Consider the following 25342-nt stretch of genomic DNA (forward strand, 5'->3'; position numbering starts at 1 on the left):
TGGACCATTGGTCTGACCCAGTCTGGCTGTTCTGATGTTGTTGAGGCACTCTGGGGCGGGCCCATACAAAGCTGAGCTGCGAGCCCCACCTCACGTACACACAATACAAAGGAGGCCCCCAGCTCATACAAAATCGCAGGCTGAGCAAGCCTGGAAACGAGAGCATCAAACCTGCTGAACATTTAGATGAGAAATCCTGACGTACTGTGTAACAAAAGAATGGCAAGTGGTAAAAGCACATGTGGCAGGAAGAAGAGCTCCCCGCAGGCAAGGCTACGAAACGTTTTCTGGAGAGAGTGCTTCTCTGCCATCCTAGGGAGGCAGCACACAGATTTCTGATAACTGCTACAAACGGACTCGAGCTTGCAAGGCATCCAATGGCATCTCGGTCACTAAACCTCACGCAGGGCTAGGCTACCACTGTACATGCTGGCAGCTAGGTTCTTGTAGGCTGCACACAGAGGGCATGGCCACCGAGACCATGGCAAGGTTCCCTTGGCTAAGGCAGTGCATTAAGTTACGTGAGCTATGGCGTCTGCCCAGAGGAAGCACTGTCTAGTGGTTAACGCACAGGAACTAGAGTCAGGAGTCAGAGTTCTGCTCTTAGCTCTGCTGCTGATTTGTGGTGAGGCCCTGGGAACGTCACTTCCCCGCTCTTTGCCGCACTCCCGGCCCTCAGTGATAGGTAGTGTTCACACCCCAAAGCCCCATGCATGTTTGCAAAGGGCCTGGAGAGCCGCAGAGGCTCTGGAAGAGCTAATGTTAGCAGAACCACGAGGTGCTCTCGCAGACCGGGCCATGTCTGAACGGCGGGGGCTCTTGTAAACTCGCAGAGTATTAAAATGCATGACACGTCTTCAACGTTTTACTGTTTTAATCTCTAAATTCAGTGGGAACCAGCTATTGGCTAAACTGCTCTTCTGAATTTCTATTACATTGCACCTACAGAATGGCATTATATGGCAACTAAAATTGTGCCCGTAAACCATCTTAAAAGTCTCTTTCAAGGAAGAGGTCAGGTCATCCCCAGAGATGTCATATAAAACCAAGGTCCTGACCAAATGCCATCATTAAAGATCCTCTTTCATAAGGTCTGGGTGTTATCGCCAGTGTTCTGTCTTCAGTCCAACTCGAGTAATTACATTCTGCCTGGCTCAAGTTCTACCCGTACTAACCATCCTAAGCTGGGTGAAGTGTGCTGTGTGCAGGTGAACAGCCTTTGGAGGTCACTCCATTGGCCGACAGCTTGCTAGGGAAAGGATCAAAGGACCGGAATCCATTTCAGGAATCCATTCCTGCTCCAAGCGCTGCACCTCTGGCAGGAGGGGAGAACACGCATTTTATGACACTTGATTAAAGCACTGTCCCAAATACTGCCTGAGTGTTTGTCCAGACTCCGAATGAGAACACCTGCAGCAGCACCACTGAGCCGCCAACCCCACGCCTGTGTGCTGGACAATGGAGGAGATGCAGGTTCTGAAGGCCGGTGCCCCCACTAACCTCCTCACACCACACGGAGGGGGGTGTAATAAGCCAACAATGTACGTGCAATAGCTGTATGCAGGAGATTTGAGGATGAATTTTTAAAATGATGGAGCCATTTAAATTTACATCTTCTGCATATTGTAATTTTCTTTCAGATGACAGTGGGGCTAGATCCTGTCGGAACATATTTGAGATGCCATGCCTGGCCACAGACTCAGTTATAAATTCAGTTTCATTACGAAAATATCACCTGCAGATAAAAACATTTCCCTCCTAAACCAGCTCAATTACCTCATAAGTGTTTAAGGGTGCTGAGTAAGACAAATTAATCTTGAGAACGCAGAAGCCTTGATAAACGGCATTCAGACGGTGCTGCGTGCAGGAGGCAAGATGGCACAGAGAAGTGCTAAAGCTAACAGCCTGTATTTATGGCCGCTGCAATGCATTTACGACATTTCATTTTGCACTTCAGCACCGTGCGCCGCAGTTATGTCCCTCTCCAAGGAAACGGATGCCTCCCCTGACCATGGCTCTGGCAAAAGCACGGATTTAGGGCCCTTCTCAACTAGCTTGCCTGTGCAAGGCAGATTCTTGACCCTCTTTGTCCACTGAATGCAGTGGCGACAGTGAGATCTCTGTTACGTGCAGCGCTTGCTCAGAATTCGAGCTGAAGAGAGGCCCCAGTGGTCTACCTCGTCGCATTACCTCCTGCTCCAGAGTTCTCTGCAAATCACCCTCCGGGCACAGCAGGAGGAGCTCAGTACAAGCCTTCTTGTTGATGCTTGTGCAGGGTGGCCGGAGAGGAGGGCGCAGGGAAATGGGGCTTGCTAATTTCCCAGGCACGCTACTCAGAGAGAACTTGGTTTTCACTCCGCTGCTATTTTTCAGACGCTTGGCAGGACATGAGATGGTCTGTGAATGCCGGACAGATGGACAGAGCAGGGCTGTTTGTGCCACCCCCGCTCAGCCTCACCATGAACATCTCCTTTGGGACTGTACGTGCTCCACGGCTGAAGCACAGAACGGAGCAGTTGAAGCAGCAGCCAGAACGCTCTGCCATACAGCCAGTTCTCTTCACTCCCAGTGTGGCCAGCTGGTTCCCAGAGCCAGAAGCTCTCTGGGGAAGCCCTCCTCAATTAGCAGAGGGTCAACACAAGGGGAGGTTAATGCATTGCTTCCAAAGCTGCCAGAGGAGCATGTCTGGCGAGGGCTCACGGAGAGCGGAGGGCCAGAGACATTGGAAGCGCCCCAGTGACAGAGATGGCCCATCTCCACGGCTGGGCGAGCACCAAAGGAAACACAGCAGCCGACCATACAGGCCCACAAGGACACATGACTTTTCCAGAGCTGAGCGCGAGTCCCACGGAAAGCTGTCTGGGGGAAGCGTCACTTTCCAAGACACCCAGCTCCCCATCTTCCACAGGTTTTCTGCTGCATGTCTGTAAGGAGCAGGGATCAGAGCTCAGTCTGATCTGAATAAAGAAAAGGAGTACTTGTGGCACCTTAGAGACTAACCAATTCATTTGAGCATAAGCTTTCGTGAGCTACAGCTCACTTCATCGGATGCATACTGTGGAAACTGCAGAAGACATTATATACACAGAGACCATGAAACAATACCTCCTCCCACCCCACTCTCCTGCTGGTAATAGCTTATCTAAAGTGATCACTCTCCTTACAATGTGTATGATAATCAAGCTGGGCCATTTCCAGCACAAATCCAGGTTTTCTCACCCCCCCCCCCCCCCCACACACACACAAACTCACTCTCCTGCTGGTAATAGCTTATCCAAAGTGACCACTCTCCTTACAATGTGTATGAAAACCAAGGTGGGCCATTTCCAGCACAATCCAGGTTTTCTCACCCTCCCCACCTTTTTTTCCAAAAACCACACACACACAAACTCACTCTCCTGCTGGTAATACACATTGTAAAGAGAGTGGTGATGAAGTGAGCTGTAGCTCACGAAAGCTCATGCTCAAATAAATTGGTTAGTCTCTAAGGTGCCACAAGTACTCCTTTTCTTTTTGTGTATATAATGTCTTCTGCAGTTTCCACAGTATGCATCCGATGAAGTGAGCTGTAGCTCACGAAAGCTTATGCTCAAATGAATTGGTTAGTCTCTAAGGTGCCACAAGTACTCCTTTTCTTTTTGCGAATACAGACTAACACGGCTGTTACTCTGAAATCTGATCTGAATGTCCACCCAGTCCCCTGGACTGGCAGCTTACGTCCTCCATACCAGATGTTCCAAAATCACTGGTCACTTACCTGGCATTGGAATCTAGGGCATGTATGTTCACAGCTGCTCCCTCTCTCTGTGCTGAATCTGAGCCCACAGATGGGGGCAGAGGACAAAACAACAAGCTGATGTCCAGTCACCTTCTGGGAGTGATCTGCTTGGTCCCACCTTGGCTCACTATGTGGATTTGCAGCATAACGGGTCGGTTACTGGCAACTGGGGAGGTGAGGAAGGGTCACGGATCCTGCTCCTCTCTCCTGGAGACACCCACAAGTCCAGGATTGCCAGGAGGAAGAGAAGAATGGGGTTACTGCTCACGGAGCACGTAACATGCTGTCTGGGGGTAGGGTACCCCATGAATGTAGGTGGGGCTCCCCATTTGCTCTGGAAGCTAGAGTCGCCGATCTCCGGCAGCCACAGGACTCCGAACTCCATGGGGGAAGGATCACACACTCTCACACTGTGCGTGGAACCCACGAAGACTCAGGAGCCACAGACCCAGCGCAAGTGAAAGGAACGGTTCTGCTTCAAGTCACTTGCTCTCCTTCCATGCTCTCGTGGGTTCTCCCAAAGCCAGCCCAGAGACAGGGAGCCTCCATTCACAAGAACAGAACGGGGGATGAGAGCAGCCCCACACAAACTAGAAGCCTGCCAGCATCCAGCCTTGGCTTTATCTCCTGCACCACCAGCAGAGCCCATATGGGAGATGCAGCCCCACCATGTCGTTGTGCTCAGGCCAAAGTCTGCAATACCGCAGCACCTATTGCTGTCTTCGAGGTCTTCCCCACGGCCAGACGCGGACGCTGCCCTGCTGTCTGTCAGCCGGATGTGAGGGCATAGACTAAACATTTACTTAAATATAAAGAACTTGGATGGGAAAATCAGTCACAGCATAGCCATGGCAGAAGAGAGGCCTCGACTTCACCACAGGACCTTTCGAACAACCAATTACAGTCCCTACGAAGGCGGCTGGCAAAGGAAAACAAACACTCCCTGGCACCAAGATTGCTGCCTCACTGCTGGCTTCCTGCCCAGCTCAAATGGTTCTGGATATTATCTGAACAACTAACATCTCCATCCCCCTTTATTCTGCCTTTTGTCTCCAGTTACTCTCTCTCTGTTTCTCTGCTTCACACAGGGACCAATTCGGAGTCAGCTTTAGCAGCAATGACTTATACCACTGCAGGACCTCGATTGGGTAGGCTATTCCCACTCACAATCAGCAGATCATCCAGGAAGGGCCCTGCCCACATGCCTGGAAGAAAATTTCCTCTCTGACCCCAGATATGCAATCAGTTTAATTCTCTTGTGCTCGGGAATAAATCTTTTATGGGTGCTGAACAGCACCAATGTGATGGATTCCAACTGCCTTTGAGTCTTGGCCTTCATAATAGGAGTCCCAGTGAATCGTTTTGATTGCACTTACAAAAACGTTACTTTCCCCAAACTCCACATGCTCAAGTTTGAGTGGGCGGCCTCTGCTTAGCAAAGGCTTCATCCCTGTCCTGTCCACCTGGAAGAGCCTAACATTTCTGCAGTAACTCCTCCTTGCTGGCACCTCACGCTGTGCTGGGAAAGCTCTCTCCTAATCACTCACGGAAGACCTCTCCTTGCAAGGTTATCAGCTCATTTCTGCAGCCACTTGGTTCCTGGAGAGCAATACTCCTCCTGACAATTACCAGCTTGCCATTAGCTTCCCTTCTAATTTCACTCCATGGGACTTCCCTGAAATGGAGGGGACTGGCATGATCTGTAGCTCGGAGAAGTACCTGGGAGAATCCACAGCTAGCAATGAACTTTCCACATAATGCCAAAGACTGACAAGCGCTCCACAGGACCAAAAAACCCCAAGCAACTTGCTTGCTTGACCACAACTTGTGTGTGAAAAAACAAACAAACCCAAAAATCTGGGACAAACCAACACTGTCCCAGTGTATCCAAGGCCTAGGATGGGTAAGTCTTTCAGCAAGACAAGATGACAGTTAATTAATGAGGACTTCCAACCCCTTTGTACATCTTTGGCTATGGAACAGCTGCTCAGGTGCTGTGAAATACCAACATGGTCTCAGACACACACACAGCAGGGCTTACCCCTCCTATAGGGACACGAACACATCCCTGCAAAAGGGAGCTTAGGGAACCTTTGACAGGAGTTGGATACTCACTGGAAAGTTTCTATAGCCTTGGAATCTACCCTCATTGCAGTGAGCTAGCAGGGGGCTCCAGAGACCAGAACTGCTCTCTCTAAAACTCCCCATTGTCTAGGAAATGAGGAAGAAATGAAAACAAGATTGACTGGCTGAAGAGGAAAGGTTCTGAAGGCGACTACAAGTGCAACAGTGCTCGCTTTGACCTAAAACTGGGATTAACCCATTAGCCCCAAACTAAACAGGAAGGCGATAAACTGTTCAAGCTACAGCAGAAAGATGACGCTTTTGTGGGAAAAGAAAAGGCCATTAGGCAGCTTTTTTACGTATTCAAATAAAGAAGCATGTGAAACCCCAGCGATGTGCTCCATCCAGCCCTTCAGTGAGCTCTCAGACCATTTCCTCTCCTTTACATTGTCCTTTTCCACACTGCTACTGCCTTTAATCCTTCAGAATCTGAATGGGAAAAACCCTGCTCTGAGCACTGTGCTCCCTGCTGAGAAATGTGTAAATGATTCATAGCTGCATTTAGGAGATGGATCAATTAATGGCTGCAGCTCTCCAGTGTTTATTTTGGGTATGATTCAAGCAGGCCAGGTCTGAATTGGCCACTTGTCACTTGCAGCAGCGGATTTGTACAATTCTCTTTGCAGAGAATGGCCCAAGTCCATCCTGTGTCGGGCTCGGAGTTCTCCTCCAGAGGAATTTTATTCTATCTGCGGCTATGACTCAAGCGAGGCTCTGAAGACTTCCCTGGCCCTAGGAAAGTTACTCCCAGAGAGCAGCCATTGCTTTTTCTTGTGCTGGAAGTCTCGACTGCCCAGGGTGAGGGCCCGCACATGGGATACACTGCAGGAGTCGAGGCAGACCATAGAGCCTGCTGGCAGCCCAAAGCATGGAGTGAGTGTGAACGCAGGGAGGGAAATCCATTCCCAAGCTCCGTCTCACCTCTTCACTCCTGCCCAGCCCTCTCAGACCTGCCTGCTCTGTTTACCTTTGTGTTTCAAAAGGTAAATCGAGGTTGAGTCTCACCTTACAAAAGCAGAGCTGTAAATGGGCATGGCTGGCTGGAGTCCTCTGGGCAGAGCCTGGCAATGGGGAATTTCATGGCTCTCAGTGCAATGTGCCAATAGGCGGGGCTGGGTTGGATGATGGGCAAATATGAAGAAAGTCCTGCCTAGGGAGCTGTACCTTAAAGTGGCTCTGCCCCTTGCTGAACACTGGCAATGCAAAAGGAAGCAGACAGGAAAGACTTATTTAAACCTCTCTGAAGGATTACTCCCTGCTTGGCAAGATGCAGCCACTACGTGCCAGCTCCCCACGTCCCTCTCACAGGCAGGGATGGAGCTATAAGGAAATAAATCCCTGCCAGTTGAGCTCTCCCCTCTCACCCAGAATCCACAGGACAGTGCAATCATCATCTCATTAACTGTGTCACCAGCTCATGAGCTCTGTAAACACCAGTTTCAAGGGGGCAAGCCACACTTCTCCTCTGGGAATCAGCTTTGTCTGTCCCTGGGTCTAGCCAGTGACTTAGTGGCCTCTGGCTGCATCCCGTGTCCTGCACATCGCAGTGTACATCTATCTCTGGAATCTCAGAGTCACTGCAAACGGGAGGCGTTTGTGCAGAGCTTTACTCAAGACAGCGTCTGTGTGACACAGCAATAGTGACTGTCCCATGCCCACCAGCCCCATGCTGTACCTGGGCCTCTGCTAACATGACATCTTTGATAACAGGCTGCCCTTGCGGTTCATTGTTCTCCAGCTTCACGTAAGTGACCTGGTACCCCCGGATCTGTCCATGCTGCTTGTTGGAGAGCGGCAGTTTCCAGCTGACCCGGATGGCTGTTGAATTCACAGACTCCACCTCCACTTTTCGTGGGGGGGCGCTGGGCACTAGAATACACATGGGACAGGAGCGTTACTGGCACAGGTCACACCATTCCCACCGCCACAGAGCCTCCTCCCACACCCATGGCCACGCACACCTCCCTGCACAGCTACAGTCCCATCACCCAGATCCCTCCCGGTGGCCAGGCAGAGCCCTGTGGCCCCAGTGGGAATGGCTCGGGCTGTGAGCTACGGGAGTACACCTTGCCTAGGGCTCCAGGAGGCCACCTGCAGTCTGCTGTTTACTCTCCCCAGGGCAGACGCCCCGCTCAAATACAGACACACAGCTCTAGGCAGATGTAACATGGGCCCTGAAACTGACACACGTCCCCACATGCCCCATCACCGCCCAGATCCTGCACAGCACTGCCAGAATGACAACAAAAGGTTAATGGGAAGAGGAAAAACAGCAGAGAGAGCCCAGCCAGAGAGAGGGGCCGGCACTTCATGCCTGGCTCGCTGAATGCTTTTGGAGAATAAAGTGAAAATGTATGGTGCCCTGAAAATATCAATTTCCTTGCCAGGTGAGGCACATTTAAAGATATATTTACACCTTGTCCACCCTTTGGAAACATGACGTCCTTCTGCCTTTTTGGTCCCGTGCTGAGTGAACAATGTCAGTGCTGAAAAAGCCACCTCTCCCTTGCTCTTGGAAAGCTCCCTTGGACTGAACCAGCTGGGAGCAGAGTCACATTCCCTTCAGAGGGTGTCACTGCCATGCGAGCACTGAGGAGCTAGTTGCAAGACACAGCTCAAGTCCTTTGTCCCACTGCTGAGGGGCCCCCACCCACTCTTCCTTCCCCAGAAGGATCCAGGGCCTGTAAAAGGCCCATATGCCTCAACTCCCAGCACAGCAAGAAATCATCCCAATTAGGTAATTAGGGATGGATAGCTGACATGCAGAAATAATGAACGTTGCTATTCCAACCAACTAGATGGGAAGAAACAGCTACCAAGCAGGAAAGCATGACTTTGAAGCCTCAGGGCAATTCATTCTTTTCCCCAGATGTCTCTCTTAATTGTAGATAATTACATAAATTGGAGAAGGGAAGGAGTGAGTATTTCAGCACTGCTAGGCCAGCAAAGGTGACAGAGTGGAGGGGGCTGTGGTCAAGTGGTTACCACAAGCCTGGTGCACCCTGTGTTGTCATCCAACCCACTCAGTGACCTTGGGTGAGCCTTACAGCTTCCTTCCCTGGGCGAATGAGCCGAACCCCGCCCACCCACGCCTCTCAGCTGGGAACTGGGGCGAAAAGCAAGATGCTCCTGAGCTGAGCTTGTTGGGTAACAGATCATCAGCCCTGGCAGCGTCAGGAACAGATCTTGGGGTGGGAGGACAGTGTTTGCCAGGAATCCGGTCCTGGGGGACCAGGTGGGTTCCCCCAATTTGGGGTGTCTGCTGCACTGCCTGTACCAGTGATGTGAGCAAGGGATGGGTCTGAGATCCGAGAGGGAAAGTTCAATTTGTTCTCATCTCACTCAGAGTTCTGTATTTCACATTCCTTCCTTGGGGACATCTCCTGAGCATCAGCATGTTGGAGAAATCTGAAATCATTTCTGACAGCTGAACTGGGATGTCCAACCACGGTGCCCTAAAACTAACTAGGAGAGCTTGTTGTGACATTTCTAGGGTAGCAGCTTCCCTTGGGCTGTGACTCGGCTGGATGAGAACTGAAGCAAACGATACAGGCAGCAGTACACACAGACGTATTCGTCGAGCCGGGCAAACAGTCCGTGAACATTTCCATACACCACATCCCACAGCCGAAGAGGCACAAGGGACAGTGGCAGCACATTTAGTGAAACTGCAAAATGTCTGGTCTCAATTTGTGAAGCTGGCTGGGCAATGCAGAGATACTCCTCCGCTCGCCTCTCTGCCGCTTCCCTCCCACTGCCACGCACAGCCTCTGAGGTCAGCATCAACCACGGCAGTTCCTCCCCTCACTCCGAGCACCAGCACTTTCAAAGGGAATGGCTTAAGCCCTGGTGACATAACTGACAGACTTGCTAATGCAACGCAATTTCTGTTTAAGGCCGTCCCAGCCAGGAATGCATTCTGGACATGGGATATTCTGACGCTGGAGAGGAAGAACAGATTTATGTAAGCTGTGGCCTGCCTGGGAGCAGCTTTCCAACAATAACCATGAGCTTCAAATGGACTTTGTTTCCTCTCTCTGATTTTCTGCATTTCTAGCCAACAAGCTAACTTTAAATCCTGATCCGACAATGCAGGAGGGAACAGCCGCTGCCGGGGGGATCCACCCCACAGCCTTTGCCTGGAGGGGGTGGCACCCTACAGCCTTTCCCTGGGGGACCCGCCCTACAGTGCTTCCATTACAGAGGAGCTTTGCTCTCACACAAGCCTGGAAGGCCAGGGCAGGGGAGCTGTGCTCTGAGTGCAGGCAAGTGGCTGCCTCATTCTCCCAGCAGGCCCAGGGTTGCGTGGTGGGGATCAAATGGGGGAAGTGCAATGGACCAGCTCACCACTGGCATCCAGGACTCTGCCTCTCCAGTCACTTGGTGCCTGCCGTGAGCTCCCCACGCAAGGCACACAAAGGCCAGCGAAGAGACCAGCAGCAGGAGAGGGGCACGTGGCAGAGGCTGCAAGGCTGGAGCGTGGTGTGAGAGAAGGAACCACTCCCCAAGAGAATGCAGCCATCTGTCCCCGCTATGGCCGGCCGGTAGCGAGCATGTTCCGGGCACTGGCAACAGACTGAGCAGCGCCTGGCAGAACAGCAAGGAGCGGTCCTGGATACCTGCAGGGAAGTGGCTAAAGGAGCGGCTCAGTAACACCTACCGTCCTCATCAGTGCGCACATGCACCGGGGAGCTCTCCGGTCCAGGCCCCACATCTGTGTGGGCCCGCACCCACACCTTGTATTCTGTCCATTTCTCCAGGTCCTTGATCTCCCAGCTGGAGCGTTCCCGTCCAATTCCATCCACTACGTGCTTGGCGCTGTCCTCTGCGTCCACCGCCTGGTACGCAATGGAGTACTGCGTGATGACCCCATGGCGGCTCTGAGCAGGCGGTGGTACCCAACTTACCCGGATGGTAGTGGAGCTGGTGCTTACGCACTCGACTTCTTGGGGTGGGGCGGAAGGGGCTAGGGATAGTGGGGAGATGAAGGGAAATGAGCGGAAGGAAAAACAAAATGTAGAGGGAACTCTTACCCAGCCAACGGAGCACTGCGTAGCAGCAAAGAAATGCAGCCGAGAGCTTTGCAGACTCTCCCACTCCTCCTTTACAGGTAATCTGAGAAGTCGTTGGGGGCAATCTGTATCTGAACATCTGACAGGCAGCGCTGCCACACCAGACTGCCTCCCCAGCTGTCTGGGGTTTAATGCAGTGACAGCGTGGGGAGGGGGAGAGAGACATGGGGCCAGGGAGAAGAGAAATGTTTTCAGCTGAGATGTGAAACAAACAGAGCTGAAGAGGCGGCAAAATCCCAGCAGGCTGGAGCGATAGAGGAGACGGCTCCTGCACCAGATGTGGGGAGATGGCGTGAAGGGCAGAGAGGAGCCTGGGGCTAGCTGAGGGCAGGTGCAGCAAGAGAACAGAGAGAAGACACTTAGAAGACTGGCTAGAGCAAGATCCCGAGAGGGAACTGGGCACTGTATCCTGGAATGGGGCGGGAGCCTGCGGAGCTTTCGAGGCTGGCAGGGAAGGTGGCTGTGCTTGTGCATGTGAGAAGGGACGTCTGGAAATGGGTCCAGCTTGTTCATTACCTGTCAATGGGCTTCAGACCCTGCCCCAGCCCCAGCCCCAGCCTAGGGGGGACGGGGCAGGCAAAGTTTCGCTTCAAAGCAGACGTGAAAATCATCTGCCTCTAACACCAAGTTCTGAGCCACGCCAGCAGGAACCATAGCTCTGGGCTGGGGACAGAAGATGGTGGGTGTGCTGTTATGAAGGTGACCAATACACAGATGCTACCCAGCCCACCACTCCTGGCCCTGCTGGGAACGAGGAAGGAAGAGAATATGGGGCAGGAGGGGAATTAGCAAAGGACAACGACCTGCAGGAGGTGCTGACCGGTTACCCGCAGCCTGCGGTGAGGACAGGCCCCCTCTGTAGTGCTCAGGAACGGAGGAAACGGGCAGGGAGAGAGCAAAGGCACAGATACAGCACACACACCTGAGCATCAGCAGCCCAGACAACAGCCAGAGGGAGGACAGAGAAGGCAGACTGGAGAGAATGGAGTCTTGGGGAACACCTCAGAGGAGGCGCCTGTGAAGTGAGGAGCCATGAGACTCCGGGAAGTCCTTCCCTTCCACTACCAGCTGCAAAGGCCAAGCAGGCAGGCCAGCGTTTGCTCGGCCATTTGCTCTGCACCGCGTCTCCCGGGACCTAATGCGAGGAGCTGCTGTCATAAGGGCCCCCTCTGCAGGGCAGCACAGGTAGGCGTCTCGCTGGCCCTTTCCATCCTGCCTGTTGGCTGGGTAAGAGTCACACAGACAATGCACAAAACACACAAGCAGTCGCTTAACCCTTAAGGGAAATAAAATAAAAGGCAGTAACATAAGCAGGGTCAACTTAAACCACCCCCGGCATGGAAATGTCCATCCCCCGCCCCGGGCAGGCAGCAGGGCCAGCGTGCGCACGCATGCACACACGCACACACACACACATGCACGCACGCACGCATTCCCCCCCCCCCGGCAGACATGCTGCTGTCTCCACGTCACAGCAGGCCGAGGGCCAGGAGAGTGTGTACTGCTGCCCGGCTTTGGGCATGAGTGGGCCTGCACCCCTACCCAGCTCAGAGGCTCCTTACCAAGGGAAAATCTGCCTCAAGCACCCTGGCAAATCTCGAGGGAGAGCAGCATTTGAATTGGGGAGGGACCTGCGGGATAGGAGATCTGAGGGTTGTTACTCCTTCCACCTCCCACACCTACTTGGGGGACCATCAGCCCCTTTTCACTTCCAGATCCCTTTGCAGAACCCCAGCAGGTGAATTTAAACTAGTTTCCTAACTAGCTTCTCACCAAGCATAGGGTGGGCCGCGCCCCTGCTTCTGCAGACACTGTGTGTCCCCTGCCTGGGCAGCCTCAGGTTGGCAGGAGACTCGTTACTATTCAGCGGCACACAGAATATTTCCAGAACAGGTCCTGCTTCAGCATCCAACATCCCCCTCACCCCTGCCCTCCGCCCCGGTGCCCCTGCCAGGCACAGCTCAGGGGTTCCTCTGCTAAATTACGCACCTTGTATGGTGCTGCTGCGGACTCCTGCATTGATTGCTGCGCCTCTGGGACCCTCAGCAGAATGAGGTGTCCAAGGAAAACTCAACTCAGCCAAGCCCTTAGGAACGGGAACCTCTTTGCCCAGACCCCTCAGGAGCTGAGGGCCCTCTCTGTGCTGCTGGAGGCTAAGTGAAGAGGCAGCGCACCCTCCTCTGCTTCCTGCGCAGACAGCGCAGCTGCGGAAGGCGACCCCTGGCCCCAGCCCCTGGTCTATCAATGAATGCCAGAACAACTTGGTTCCGGCAGGGCAAAGCCCAGCTAACAACCCAGAACGGTCTCATTAAGGGCATGCCTCTTGCTTGTCAGTGCCAGGAATATCACCTGAAACAGGCTCTTCGGATCATGCAAGTCTGACTGCTGCTGCTTGCCACTCTCTGTGATCTAAACGCCTTTTCCAGGGCACCCAGATGGGATGGCACAGGGGACAACCACTTGAAGTGTGGACGAACGATACCCATCCTAAGGTCAGAGGGAACCTATCTGACCTGCACAGCAGGCCGGAGCATTTCACCCAGTGATTCTAGCACCAAGCCCATAACTTCAGGCTGAGCTAAAGCAGGCCTCTTCGACGGAAGTCCAAGGCTGCCTTAAAGACTCCAGGTGACAGAGCCCACTACACCCTTACATTTCTAGGCATCAGCAGCCCTTGGGGCTTTTTTCTGAGCCCTTTCCAATTTGTCAGCACCCTTTGTGTGGGGTGGACACCCGAACTGGGTAACTTTGTTATGTTACTGCTGTGGTCTTTGCTGAGAAAGCCAAATCTCTAACAGGGTGACTTTGGAAGTGCTGGTGAGGAGACAGTGTGTGCAGAGTAGGTTAGGAGCCCAGTGAGCAGGTAGGGCTATCTCCAAGGAGTGTCTTCTCCTAGTCTGACTATGGCAGGGCTCCTCAGGGCTTGTCTACACTTGGAGTGCTCTTGACGAATGGACTGTGTGGGGACAGAATGCCTTGCTCCCGGTTAGCTAAATCCCATCGACACAGCACTTGGTGCCTGCATCCGTTGCCTGTCTGGCTTTGTTATTTGAGTGGTGGAAGAGGTGCCCAACCCTTTGTCTATCAATGACAAAGTGGCATCAAAACCAGCAAAAAAAATAAAATGACAAATCCCTATATTCAGAGCATGTTCTCCAGCGCTCAAATATTTATAACGGCTTGAGCGGAGACTCTTTCTATATTTTATGTCCAACCTATTGCACAGGCACTGAGATTCCATTAGCCAAAGCACTAGTTTAACTGGGCTGCTGGGACCCTAGTGATTGATATGCTAATGGGGGGAAGGAAAAAACAGGGCTGCAGCCTTTTCCTTGAAGGGAAGGTCATTGTAATCATGAGTGGCGCTGCTGCCCTCCTTCTCTGAGGGCCACCTCAGCCTAGCCAACACAGCAGGAACAGCAGACGCTCTCCCTGCAGAGAAAGCCGGCTGCCTTCACCAACTGCTCACCCCACATGGTCACCAAATCCTAGACAGACGCTCCTTCTGCCCCTTTTAATGCTCTTTGCATGATAGCAAACCCAGAACTGGTTAGTGAAAACGAGCTTATCTAGAGAGCCCTTGGATAGCCCTAATCTGCTTACGAGCAGCACTTTGAGCTGCCAATCACAGCCAAGGGAACTCTGCTCTGCGATCGCATGGGGCAGAGAGTGGATGAAAGTGGTATCGCCAGGGTCACCTCAGAATCTGGCCTCTTTATTAACTTCCCTGCTGCTTGTGGTTGTTTCCCTCATGCCTGCAGTTCCTGAAGCAGCAGCCTCATTCACTCACACACAGCACCACGTTCCTCCGCCTGGTCTCCCAGCCGCCAGTCAGCACAGGGGAGCCCCGCCTTGCAAATGTGTCCAATGCAGTCCTGCGACTGGCACCCTCAGCAGACAGGCAGCTGGGGAGGTGGTTGGGAAGGGGAGGGGGAGGAATGAGAGTGTCCCATGGCCTGGGAGACAGGTGCTCTCAAGCTGCCGGAGTCTAGCAATCTGAGCCTGGCCTGCCCATCTGAATGGCATGACGGCATGTAAGCAAACTCACAGAGACACATTTCCCTGCCCAGCAGCCTCTCCCAGGCACTTTGCCAGCCCACGTTCCTCCCTCCTCAGTGTCTCTGTGAATCTACCTGCGGGAAAGGACGGCATGGCTGAACAATACAGACAGGACTTACCATATCACCTTCTGCCAATCAGGCCGAGATGGGAGTGCAGGCTGGCTTTCCCTAACCCCACACCGGGTCGCTATTTGTCAGTGGCTGGTCTGACAATACAAGGGCAGGAGCACTGAGGCCTGGTGGTCCCCATGCCTAGGGGGAAGCCAGGCTGCCTTTGCTCTGTCCTCACCAACAGCCCTGTGGACACTTACTGGATTGGGCAGTTCTGGCTTCTATGACTGGGGTGTACACCCCCAGCCCCAGCTCCGAACGGGCTCCCAGCTGGAACTTGTACAGCGTGTCAGGCTTGAGACCTTCCACTGCGTACGACGAGCTTGGGTCAAAGTCCACCTTGTGCTGGAGAACAGATGGGAGACGCCAGTTATTTTACACAGTTAGAGAAGAGCAGATAAACATTTCTCCCCGGGGATCAGCTCCCAAGGCCAGGGGAGCCAGTGACCATGCTCCCAGAACTGCCCTGAGCTCCTGAGCCATGGAGCCCAGACACAGCGTTCCCCCTGCTGCCCAACACACTCGCGATAGACACTCCTCCGGTGTCTCGGGTTACTGAGCGTCTTGAATTCATCGGCCGCGACTCCACAGTGGAGCAGCTTAGCTCTACAATGCTGCCCACGCAGCATGGCTGTAACGGACACCGCTAATTCCCTGCGCCAGGTTTGGGGGCAAGCATGACCTAGTCATTAAATATGCACCTGAGCCACAGAGCAGCTGGGGTCTGTTCCTTGCCCTGAGCCCTGGGGAGTCCCTGCCCAGCTGCGACGTGGGGAGAAAGCCCCACCTCGTGGACTCGTTCGTGTTTGTAGCAAGCCTGTAGATGCCCATGCGGAAGGCAGGCCCCCTGGAGCGCTCTATCAACACCTGTCCTGCAGGAAGGGCGAGTGGCTTGCTTATAGGAACTCACGGTTGTTCAGTGGAGTTCAACCTGCAAAGTGACTGGTATTGTTTCTGGCACCAACGTACAGGGAATTGGACCATGCACCCCACAGCAATGGGACACTAGGGCTTTGCGTCTGTGTTATCACTACGATGCTGCACGGCACCAGGGATAAATCTGGCACCAACGTACAGGGAATTGGACCATGCACCCCACAGCAATGGGACACTAGGGCTTTGCGTCTGTGTTATCGCTACGATGCTGCACGGCACCAGGGATAAATCTGGCACCAACGTACAGGGAATTTGACCATGCACCCCACAGCAATGGGACACTAGGGCTTTGCGTCTGTGTTATCGCTTCGATGCTGCACGGCACCAGGGATAAATCTGGCACCAACGTACAGGGAATTGGACCATGCACCCCACAGCAATGGGACACTAGGGCTTTGCGTCTGTATAATCGCTACGATGCTGCACGGCACTAGGGATAAATCTGGCACCAACGTACAGGGAATTGGACCTTGCACCCCACAGCAATGGGACACTAGGGCTTTGCGTCTGTGTTATCGCTACGATGCTGCACGGCACCAGGGATAAATCTGGCACCAACGTACAGGGAATTGGACCATGCACCCCACAGCAATGGGACACTAGGGCTTTGCGTCTGTGTTATCGCTACGATGCTGCACGGCACCAGGGATAAATCTGGCACCAACGTACAGGGAATTGGACGATGCACCCCACAGCAATGGGACACTAGGGCTTTGCGTCTGTATAATCGCTACGATGCTGCACGGCACCAGGGATAAATCTGAGATGGCTGCTTTGGGTTGATCTTGATTGTTCCAGGCACCCAACATGGATTCTGGAGGGACTCTCCCCACATCCTTCTCCTGGGCTGTGTGGCCATTCCTGAAGATCCAGCTCCCAAGGCCGCCAGGCCTCCAAAGCAGTTCTGGTTGTGGAGCTGTGCAGCCACAGTTTGTAGTCAAGTTTACTTTCATTACCCTGCACACGTCCCCTGCCAGCCCAGCACTAGGAATGCCTTGCTGAAACCCAGAGATCATTGCACTGCACTTTCTCGAGGAACTAGAGCTTCCGATCACAGGCCCCAGACTAACTCGATGGGACTCAACTCACGGGTTGGAGCAGCAGTGTAGTTGAAAGACAGGTGGAGATTAGGTTTCACACCACCATAGGCTAAAGACCCAAGAGCCCACTGATTTAGGGAGAAAACACCTCTGTTGCCGTCCTGCGATGCTGCAGCCCCAGATACTGCAGCTAAGGTTGTGGTGGCCTTTTCCCAGCTGCGGGATCATGATACTCTGACCTTATTGGTCACTGGCTGAGGCCAAGGTAGACTCCTCACCTGACTCCCATCCTCTCCTTCCCAGTACAGCAGCTCGTATTTTGTAATGCGTTCCTGTGAGGCCGGGAGCCACGTCAGCAGGATCCGGGTATCAGACTCTGCCTCTGCCTGGAAATCAGCTGGCTGGGCTGGAACTGGGGACCAATAAAATACAGTTAGCGATGGCCTGGGTGCTACGAAGGGTGGCAGAAACTCTGCTACCATAGGCTGAACCTGGTCCTGGAAAGGATCTTCTGTATTTAACCTTGGCCCTCTCTTCCTACTCCCCAGCTTCAGGCCAGGTGACAAGTCCTTGAGGCCAGGCCGGTGGAGCTGTAAAATCCAACTTGAGCAGACAGTCCTACCTGCTTGAGCTCTCACCGAGCTAGCACACTAAAAATAGTCGTGTAGCCGCTGCGGCGGGAGGGGCTGGCAACCCCAGTACGATCCCGTCCACCCAGGTATAGGCTCAGGCGGCCAGCCCCTCCCGGGCCTCTTGCCACTGCAGCTGCACGGCTATTTTTAGCGCACTAGCTCCATCAGAGCTCGTGTGGGTTTCTCTGTCTGAGCTGGGAATCACTTCGTCCAGCTCCAGCACAGACCCACCAGAGCCTACTCAGGAATTGCTCGTTTCTAGTCACGGATTCAATCAGCAGCCTAGGCCTCTTCCATTGCACACAGAGTCATACCCCTCCCAGAGAAAGCCCGGCACTGCTGCAGGGGTGAGTTACTCAGCCTCCGCGGGCTCCCGCCAGAGTCCAACACAAGTCGTTATGGTTATTTTTGCTGAAATTGACACAGATTCCCCCCAACACGCACTAACGGTGTGAAGCTGCTGTCTCTGGCACCAAGCTGTCACTCTGGCATGTGACCGGTAAAGCACCCAGCCTGGCTCGGAAGCCCAGTAAACAGAAGGTGGCCTGCACAGCAGCATGCAGGGGGCAGAGGGAAAGGGACACGCAGCACCAGGAGCAGGATGACAGCACTAAGAAAAAAGGTTTCACACATACCCCCCTGCTGAGTTTTGACCTGGATGATGTCTGAGGGAGGCCCATCTCCCACGGAGGTGAAGGCCAAGACACGGATGCTGTAGGTGGTCCCTGTGATTAGGCTGCCCACAGTGGTGAGGTGACTGTCGTCTGTGTTGTGTTTCTGCCACATGCTCAGAGGCAGATGCGGGTCCGTAGTGTAGTAAACCCGGTATCCTCGGATCTGTCCGTTGGGCTCCTCTGGCTGCTCCCACTGAACAAGCATGGTGCTGGCACTCAGCATCCGTGCCTGGACCTTCAGGGGTGGGCTGGAAGGAGCCTGCTCTCCGGTCCGTGCCTCCACCAGTTCGCTAGGAGGCCCCCTTCCAATATTATTGACGGCAATGATGCGGAACTCATACTCCGAGAAGGGGCTGAGGCCACCAATGCTATAGCGGGTTGTCGCTACGCCGTCCACCTCCTGGAACTGGCCCTCCCAGGACTTGGGCTTGTACTGGATGACATAGTAAGAGATGGGGTCTGAGTTGCCAGAGTCCCAGGTGAGGGTCACGCTGGTGGCTGTTGTCTCAGTCACCAGTGGCTCCGTCGGTGGCTTCGGCAGCGCTGGGATTGGAAGGATAGAGAAGCATTTTAAATAATTCAGTCAGCTTAACTCCTGCAATGTGCAGAGGGATAAAAATGGAGCTGCCACCTCCCATTAACATTCTTCTTTAAAAGGCAGAAATCATTTCATACTCTGGAACATGCATTTTTATATCATCATATATGGCACGAAGTGGTTCTTAATGGAAGGATAAACAGAGCAATCATATTATTAGACGTGCTTGAAGCACTTGCCAGCAGCAGGCTAAAGAAAGGTAATTTAACAGGGATGCTTGTTGTCGGGGTGTTGAGCTGGTAGTTGAAAGGTGCTCACCTGGGCTAGGCTACACCTCTGGGAGCAAGCTTCACAAAGGGACACAGGGAAACAGCCTGAGCACCACACACTATCTAGCTCCACAGAGACAACATCCTAGGCTGCGGGGAGCTCATGGCAAGTGCAGTTAGATGCGCTGAGGCTAAGAATGCCCTGTAAGTATTACAGGGCATGCAGACAGGATGCAGCCAGAGAAATTACCATTATTTCACAGGGTGGCGTGTCAAACCGTAACCAGACAATATATCGGTCCACAGGAATTCTGACACTGAGATCGCTGAAGTGTTTACATAAAAATGGCCAAACTGGGTCAGACAAAGGTCCATCTAGCCCAGTATCCTGCCTTCTGACATTGGCCAATACCAGGTGCCCCAGAGGGAATGAACAGAACAGGGAATCCTCAAATGATCCATCCCATCACCCATTCCCAGCTTCTGGCAAACAGAGCCTAGGGACACCAACCCTGCCCATCCTGGCTAACAGCCATCGATGGACCTATCCTTCATGAATTTATCTGTTTTTTTTTTTTAACCCTGTTATAGTCTTGGCCTTCACAACATCCTCTGGCAAAGGTTAATGAGGTCTGCAGTTGCTGCAGCAAAAAATGTCCAGATTTGCCATTTTACCAGAAGAACAAAGTGAGGGAAATCTGCAGAGCATCAAGCTAATAAGTGAATTAAAGTGTCCAGTAATGAAGTCTCCTATGTACTGACCCAGGTAACTGGTTATTCGTGCTGCAGTAATGCCCAAGTCTGAGCTAAAAGGAACTGACACTCTGTCCCAAAATGAGTGCCCAACTACCTTGATTTGAAGAAAAGCAATCCAGTTCTAAGTCAGACATCTGGATGTTCGATCAGGCTTTGCTCTCACACACTACAGAAAGCCCTCCTGGAATGTACAGCCGAATAATGTCTGCTCTTCAGGACAGAACCATGTCTGTTTGGATTTGTACACCACTGAGCACCCTGGGAACTGGAGTCTGACTGTGGCCTTAGGGTGCTACTGCAACGTAACGTTAAATCACTGTTGATGCTGACTCGATCCTGGGCATGCTGGTAGCAGGGACAGGCTCTCCCGCAACGAGTCACAGAACATGGGAGTATTTTGAGAGGGTAAAGCATTCCTCCAGGGGGACAGGTGAGTACTGATTTCCAGAGGCAGAGACGGGACACATGATATATACTTTAGATGGCCCCAAGAGCAAATCTAGTTAATGCATTAGCATGCAGGCCAGTGTTTGGGAGCACTGACGTTTAGGACACACTGTATGGAACCACGTAACTTGCTAATTTATAACGGCTTTTCACCAGCACTGACCATGTGTGTCTTCTCCTCTGCCCAATGACAGACCTGCTCTTCTGCAGGCACCTGATGCAATGACACTGTGGCGCCTAGAACACACAGCCCAAGAGGGGGGTGGAGAAACAGAGTGGAAGGGGCTTAAAGATCTTTGCTCCTAATGAGAACTGAGCAGAAAGCCTTAGGCCCCTTCAGAGTGCATGTGAGGGCTTGAGTTTCTGTTCCAGATACAGCCCTGTGTTAAACTGCAGGTGTCACCTTCTACCACCCAGATGTGGGGAGAGCGGACAGGGACTAAGGAGTTAATACAAAGAGCAGTCAGTGCTGTGGGGCTGTGCCTCCCACCCCCTCTGTGCTCTCGTTTTCCATCTGACTCTCAGCGGTGGACATTGTATAGGCAGGGAGAAACGGTCAAACCCAGGGATGGGACAGGAACCGAGTGACGGGTAATGCAAGTAAAAACTGAGGGTTAAAAGGCTTTTGCAAACAATATCTGGAGAAGAAGAATTTGTGTTGAACTCCCAGGTCAAAGGGGACCAAGTCTCAATTCTGGGGCACTGTCTGAGCAAGGCCTTGGTGCTAAAAGGGGACCGTGAGACAGTAGGGGCTTGTGAGGACAGACGGATTTAAAAGAACGATGCGCCTGTGGAAATGAGAGTTACAGCCTGCCTGCTGGGGGAGGAGGGCTGGGTTGTTCTGGGCCTGCCTGGGCACTAGCTGGAGATGCAGAGCCAGAATCTCAGGCCAAACGCAGACGTAGGGCTCTGCATCCACAGGAATCGATAGTGATGTGGGGCCAAGTAAACAAAATGCCTGTCAGTGTCAGAGCAGGAACCACACCTTAGAGACAGTGCAGGATGGGAGGAGGGAGGCAGAGAGAGGGGTGGAGGCTGAGGGTATAGCAGGCAGTTGAAAGAGTCCATTTAAGACCCTCCATGTCGTGGGTGGGGACAGGGAGCTCACCATTAAGTCCCTATGCACACAGCCCAAGGGCATAGGACCGGGTTTATCTCTGTTCAAAATGGGTCTCTTGACAAGGAGGGGGGTTGGGTCACGGGGCCTCAGGGTACCTGCGCTAAAGCGCAGCTGCAACCTGCCAGGGGCTGAGCCAGGACTCGCTGGCTGGAGACTTGGGTCAGAATTCCTCAGGAGAAACAGACCCTGTAGCCCCAGTGATGCCTCTTGGCACATCAGAGCCTGCCCACAGGCAAGCAGCCTCCCACGCTCTCCCTTGCCAAGGGCGGCGTGGGCTCCACGCACAGGGGGAGGAGACAGGCTGCTGGCGTGAAGAGTCAAATCGAAGCTGGAAAACAAATGGGAAAATCAGGTCGTGGGCTGTGAACTTCCTTCCCGAGACAGCAGGGCCATGAGGCTGCTATGGCCTGCAGTGCACAGAGTGCACCCAGCAGGAGCCCATGGAAGGGCCCTTCAGGTCCAGACCCCACTGAGAAGCAGCAGAGCTTGCTCACGAAGGGGTGGGGGGGCTGTGCTGTGTTTTACCTTTGACAGTGATCTGGGCCGTGGCTTCGATCATGCCGAGAGAGGAGATGGCCACGCAGGTGTAGTTGGCGGACTGCACAATGTTGTTCAACTCCAGGACATTCCTGCCGACAGGCATCTCATCTTCTTTGGTCAGTTCCTCCACACCAGCCATCCACTTCACGTAGGGCATTGGTGCACCCACGGCCACACATGTGAGGTTCACGCTCCCCCCAGGCATCACCTCGTGGTTGCTCGGAGGGATCGAGAATCGAGGTGCGACACGCCGCACTGTAACAAGGAGGAGACAGTTAGTAGTGTCACTGGATCGGCACGTGGCACTCAGCTACATTAAGGGGGTTTGACATTTTCACGGACAGGGCGTATATCTATCCATAGAGATAGATATAACGAAGCACAAAAGCTGTTTGCTGCTTTGTCAAATTGCACACACACTGCTCTCCTTCCTTAGCCACTGGCATCTTATTAAAACCACTCATTAGGGGTTGGCACATCCACTCCCCCCAAACGGAGGCTATTACTAACATGAACCATTCCCCCATTTAAATTACATCCCCCTAATTGGAAAGCATACACAAATGCCACTCACACTCTTTCTTCGTACAGGGCCCACTGAAGCTCTGCAAAATGGAATTACCTGATCAATTTATTAGCTTAGAGCCAAGCCACTCGCTCCCTACACCTCACAGAGTATGGGCAGGGGGTGCGGGAGGTTTTTTTTCCTGAATTAGCACTGGGGTTACTGCTAGATAAAATATAATTGCCCTGAAAATGGACCTCGGGATCAGGTTCAGAAAAAGAAACCGTCGCCAGAGCTGCATGACAACGTCACAGACTGATCTGATCACCTTGCTGGGCAGGAGACACTAATCCTGACAGCCATGAGATCCCACCCACTTCGACAGGAGAGTGCTGGGCTGCCAGAACCCGATCCACCTTTGTGGCAGCACTTTGGGAGACCTATTTCTCCTTATTTCATTGCAAAGCATCTCTCCGCAGCCACCTCTCGCAGGGCATTTAATTCAAGACTTATTTGTAAGCAACTCTCAGCTACAATAAAGCTCTAAAGCTGCCAGCCGTATGCATTCCAGTCAGAGAAATGACACTGAGAAACGAGGCCCCTTCTGCGGGGTTAGTGTTATGGGCCTATTTAAGAAGGGGTAGAGAAACACAACTGTGTTCCGTAAATCTTTGTCTGCTCTGGGCTAATGCAGTTTGGTCTGTAGTTAAAAAGGGAAACTGCCTGAATGTGTCTTGCCTGGAACTCTCGCTCTCCCCTGCCTTCTCCACTGGAAAGGAAATATCAAAGCCCAGGGAAGGTTCACGACTGACTCACTCACACGGAGCCGTCCATTTCCAATGACTCTCGCTCAGCGCAATCACGGCTGGCAGAGCAGCGAACAGTCATAGAGCGGGATCTGAAAGGGAATCCCAGTGGCTCCAGGTCCCAGAACTTTGCCCATGGAGTTGGAAGGACTCTCTGATGCAGGGCCTGTGGGGAGCACGGTGGCACTGGGCATCCTCCCACATCAGCCCTGGTACTGCCTCAGCAGTGTCAGCTCAGTCTGACAGGCTGATTCTGCCTAACCACATTTCACTAGCACGGCTCTTTGATGATTCACTCCCAAATCCACAGACTTGCAGACACAGACTGAACACAGAAGCCCCCACGCTAGATGTACAACAGAGCTATGACTTGGTGATAAATTAGACAATGCTGTCAACAATGCGTGTGTACTACACATCTTCTTGGAGACAAAACAGGGCTCATTAGCTCCTTCCCAGCCAGGGGGAAGGATAACGTGTGCTTTTTAAGATGTCTAAATCCAAAGTCTTGCTGGATGTTTCTTTTAATCAATTATTAAATCCCAAATCAATAGCTACATGTGTGATCGCCAGGAGGCGTTACCTGCCTGACAGGGGAGTGCTCCCCAAACCAGACAGAAATGAAACTTGCCTCGAGCGCTACACAGTCATGAGAATACCGCGCGGACTCGATGGACATGGCGATGGGTTTAACATGATGGTGTGTATTTTCAGTCAAAGCACCCCAGCACCATCCTTTAGGAGGCAGCTTTCATTTTCCAATGAACATGGCACTGAATTCTTTCAGACAGCCGCTGTTTGGACTGGATCCCAGTCCAGGGATAGCAACCCCCCCACACCTCCCACATTTTCAAAAGGAAGAAAAATTAGAGAGAAAAACTGTAGGTCTGCACAGAGCATTTGTTCATGCACCTGACATGCACCAGGCAGGCAAGAGAGGCCAGGATGGTGTCACAAAGCAAAGGGAATGAGTTAAGGGAGATGCACACTGACTTAGGTACGCAGACACTGGACAATGGAAAACATCGAGCGTGACTTCTCCCCAAGAGGCCATGCAGGAGGATTGGAGTCTCAGAAAAACCAGCATGCAGAAACAGCCCTCAAAGCCCAACCCTGTGAGAACAGGGCTAGAATGGCCTCTGTTGCCCCCCATAGACAGGGCCCCTGTTGCAGACACAGCTGCTCCCCAACCTATCCAATGCCATTCACTTCAGGCTCAGAAACCCTTGGGCCCAACTGACACGTATCCCTCAGACTTGAGTCCCTGGCTCTCCTTTGTGAGAGCGCGGAATGCTGTAACCCCCTTGCTCGGAAGGAACACAGCTTGTGAATCTGCCGATAAACGCCTCCGTTCATTCTGCAGCGTGCTACTGAGAGAACCTCTGGTCCCTTTTCAAAGCTGCTGTTTACTATGCTGTTGGCAGGGGAAGAGAAAAGGCTGCTAGACAATATACTGAGCTGGGGGTCTGCGTGCCTAGGGATGGGATGAATGGCAAAGAAAATACTCTCTCCTCCCCTCTCCAGAGCGGATCAATACAAGGAAAAGGTTTCTAGGCAAACCCTTGTCCTTGAGTGACAGTCGCATAGGCTGGTGGGGCAGGGAGATCATCCCAGGAGGCCTCTTGGTTAAATCTTAGCACAATTTTTTAGTCTGCAGAAGAGAAGAATGAGGGGGGATTTGATAGCTGCTTTCAACTACCTGAGAGGTGGTTCCAGAGAGGATGGTTCTAGACTATTCTCAGTGGTAGAAGAGGACAGGACAAGGAGTAAGGGTCTCAAGTTGCAGTGGGGGAGGTTTAGGTTGGATATTAGGAAAAACTTTTTCACTAAGAGGGTGGTGAAACACTGGAATGCGTTACCTAGGGAGGTGGTAGAATCTCCTTCCTTAGAAGTTTTTAAGGTCAGGCTTGACAAAGCCCTGGCTAGGATGATT

At 52.7% G+C, this 25342-nt stretch overlaps 1 protein-coding gene across 12 annotated transcripts in view; it reads right to left on the minus strand.

Moving 5' to 3' along the window:
• PTPRF (protein tyrosine phosphatase receptor type F) overlaps window positions 1-25342 on the minus strand; it is a 605446-nt gene that overhangs the window by 69519 nt on the left and 510585 nt on the right. For 8 of the 12 annotated variants that reach the window (XM_075131914.1, XM_075131912.1, XM_075131913.1 and 5 more), the window contains 6 exons: window positions 22084-22353; window positions 18390-18971; window positions 17401-17534; window positions 15347-15491; window positions 10563-10868; window positions 7578-7771 (listed from right to left, as the gene is read on the minus strand). In XM_075131914.1, coding sequence (XP_074988015.1) covers window positions 7578-7771; window positions 10563-10868; window positions 15347-15491; window positions 17401-17534; window positions 18390-18971; window positions 22084-22353 — 1631 coding nt within the window. The remainder of the gene's footprint in view (window positions 1-7577; window positions 7772-10562; window positions 10869-15346; window positions 15492-17400; window positions 17535-18389; window positions 18972-22083; window positions 22354-25342) is intronic. The other 4 variants (XM_075131918.1, XM_075131917.1, XM_075131916.1 and 1 more) reach the window with 1 other exon arrangement.

This window comes from Caretta caretta, chromosome 8, assembly GCF_965140235.1.
Source record: "Caretta caretta isolate rCarCar2 chromosome 8, rCarCar1.hap1, whole genome shotgun sequence".
NCBI classification, from domain to species: domain Eukaryota; kingdom Metazoa; phylum Chordata; order Testudines; family Cheloniidae; genus Caretta; species Caretta caretta.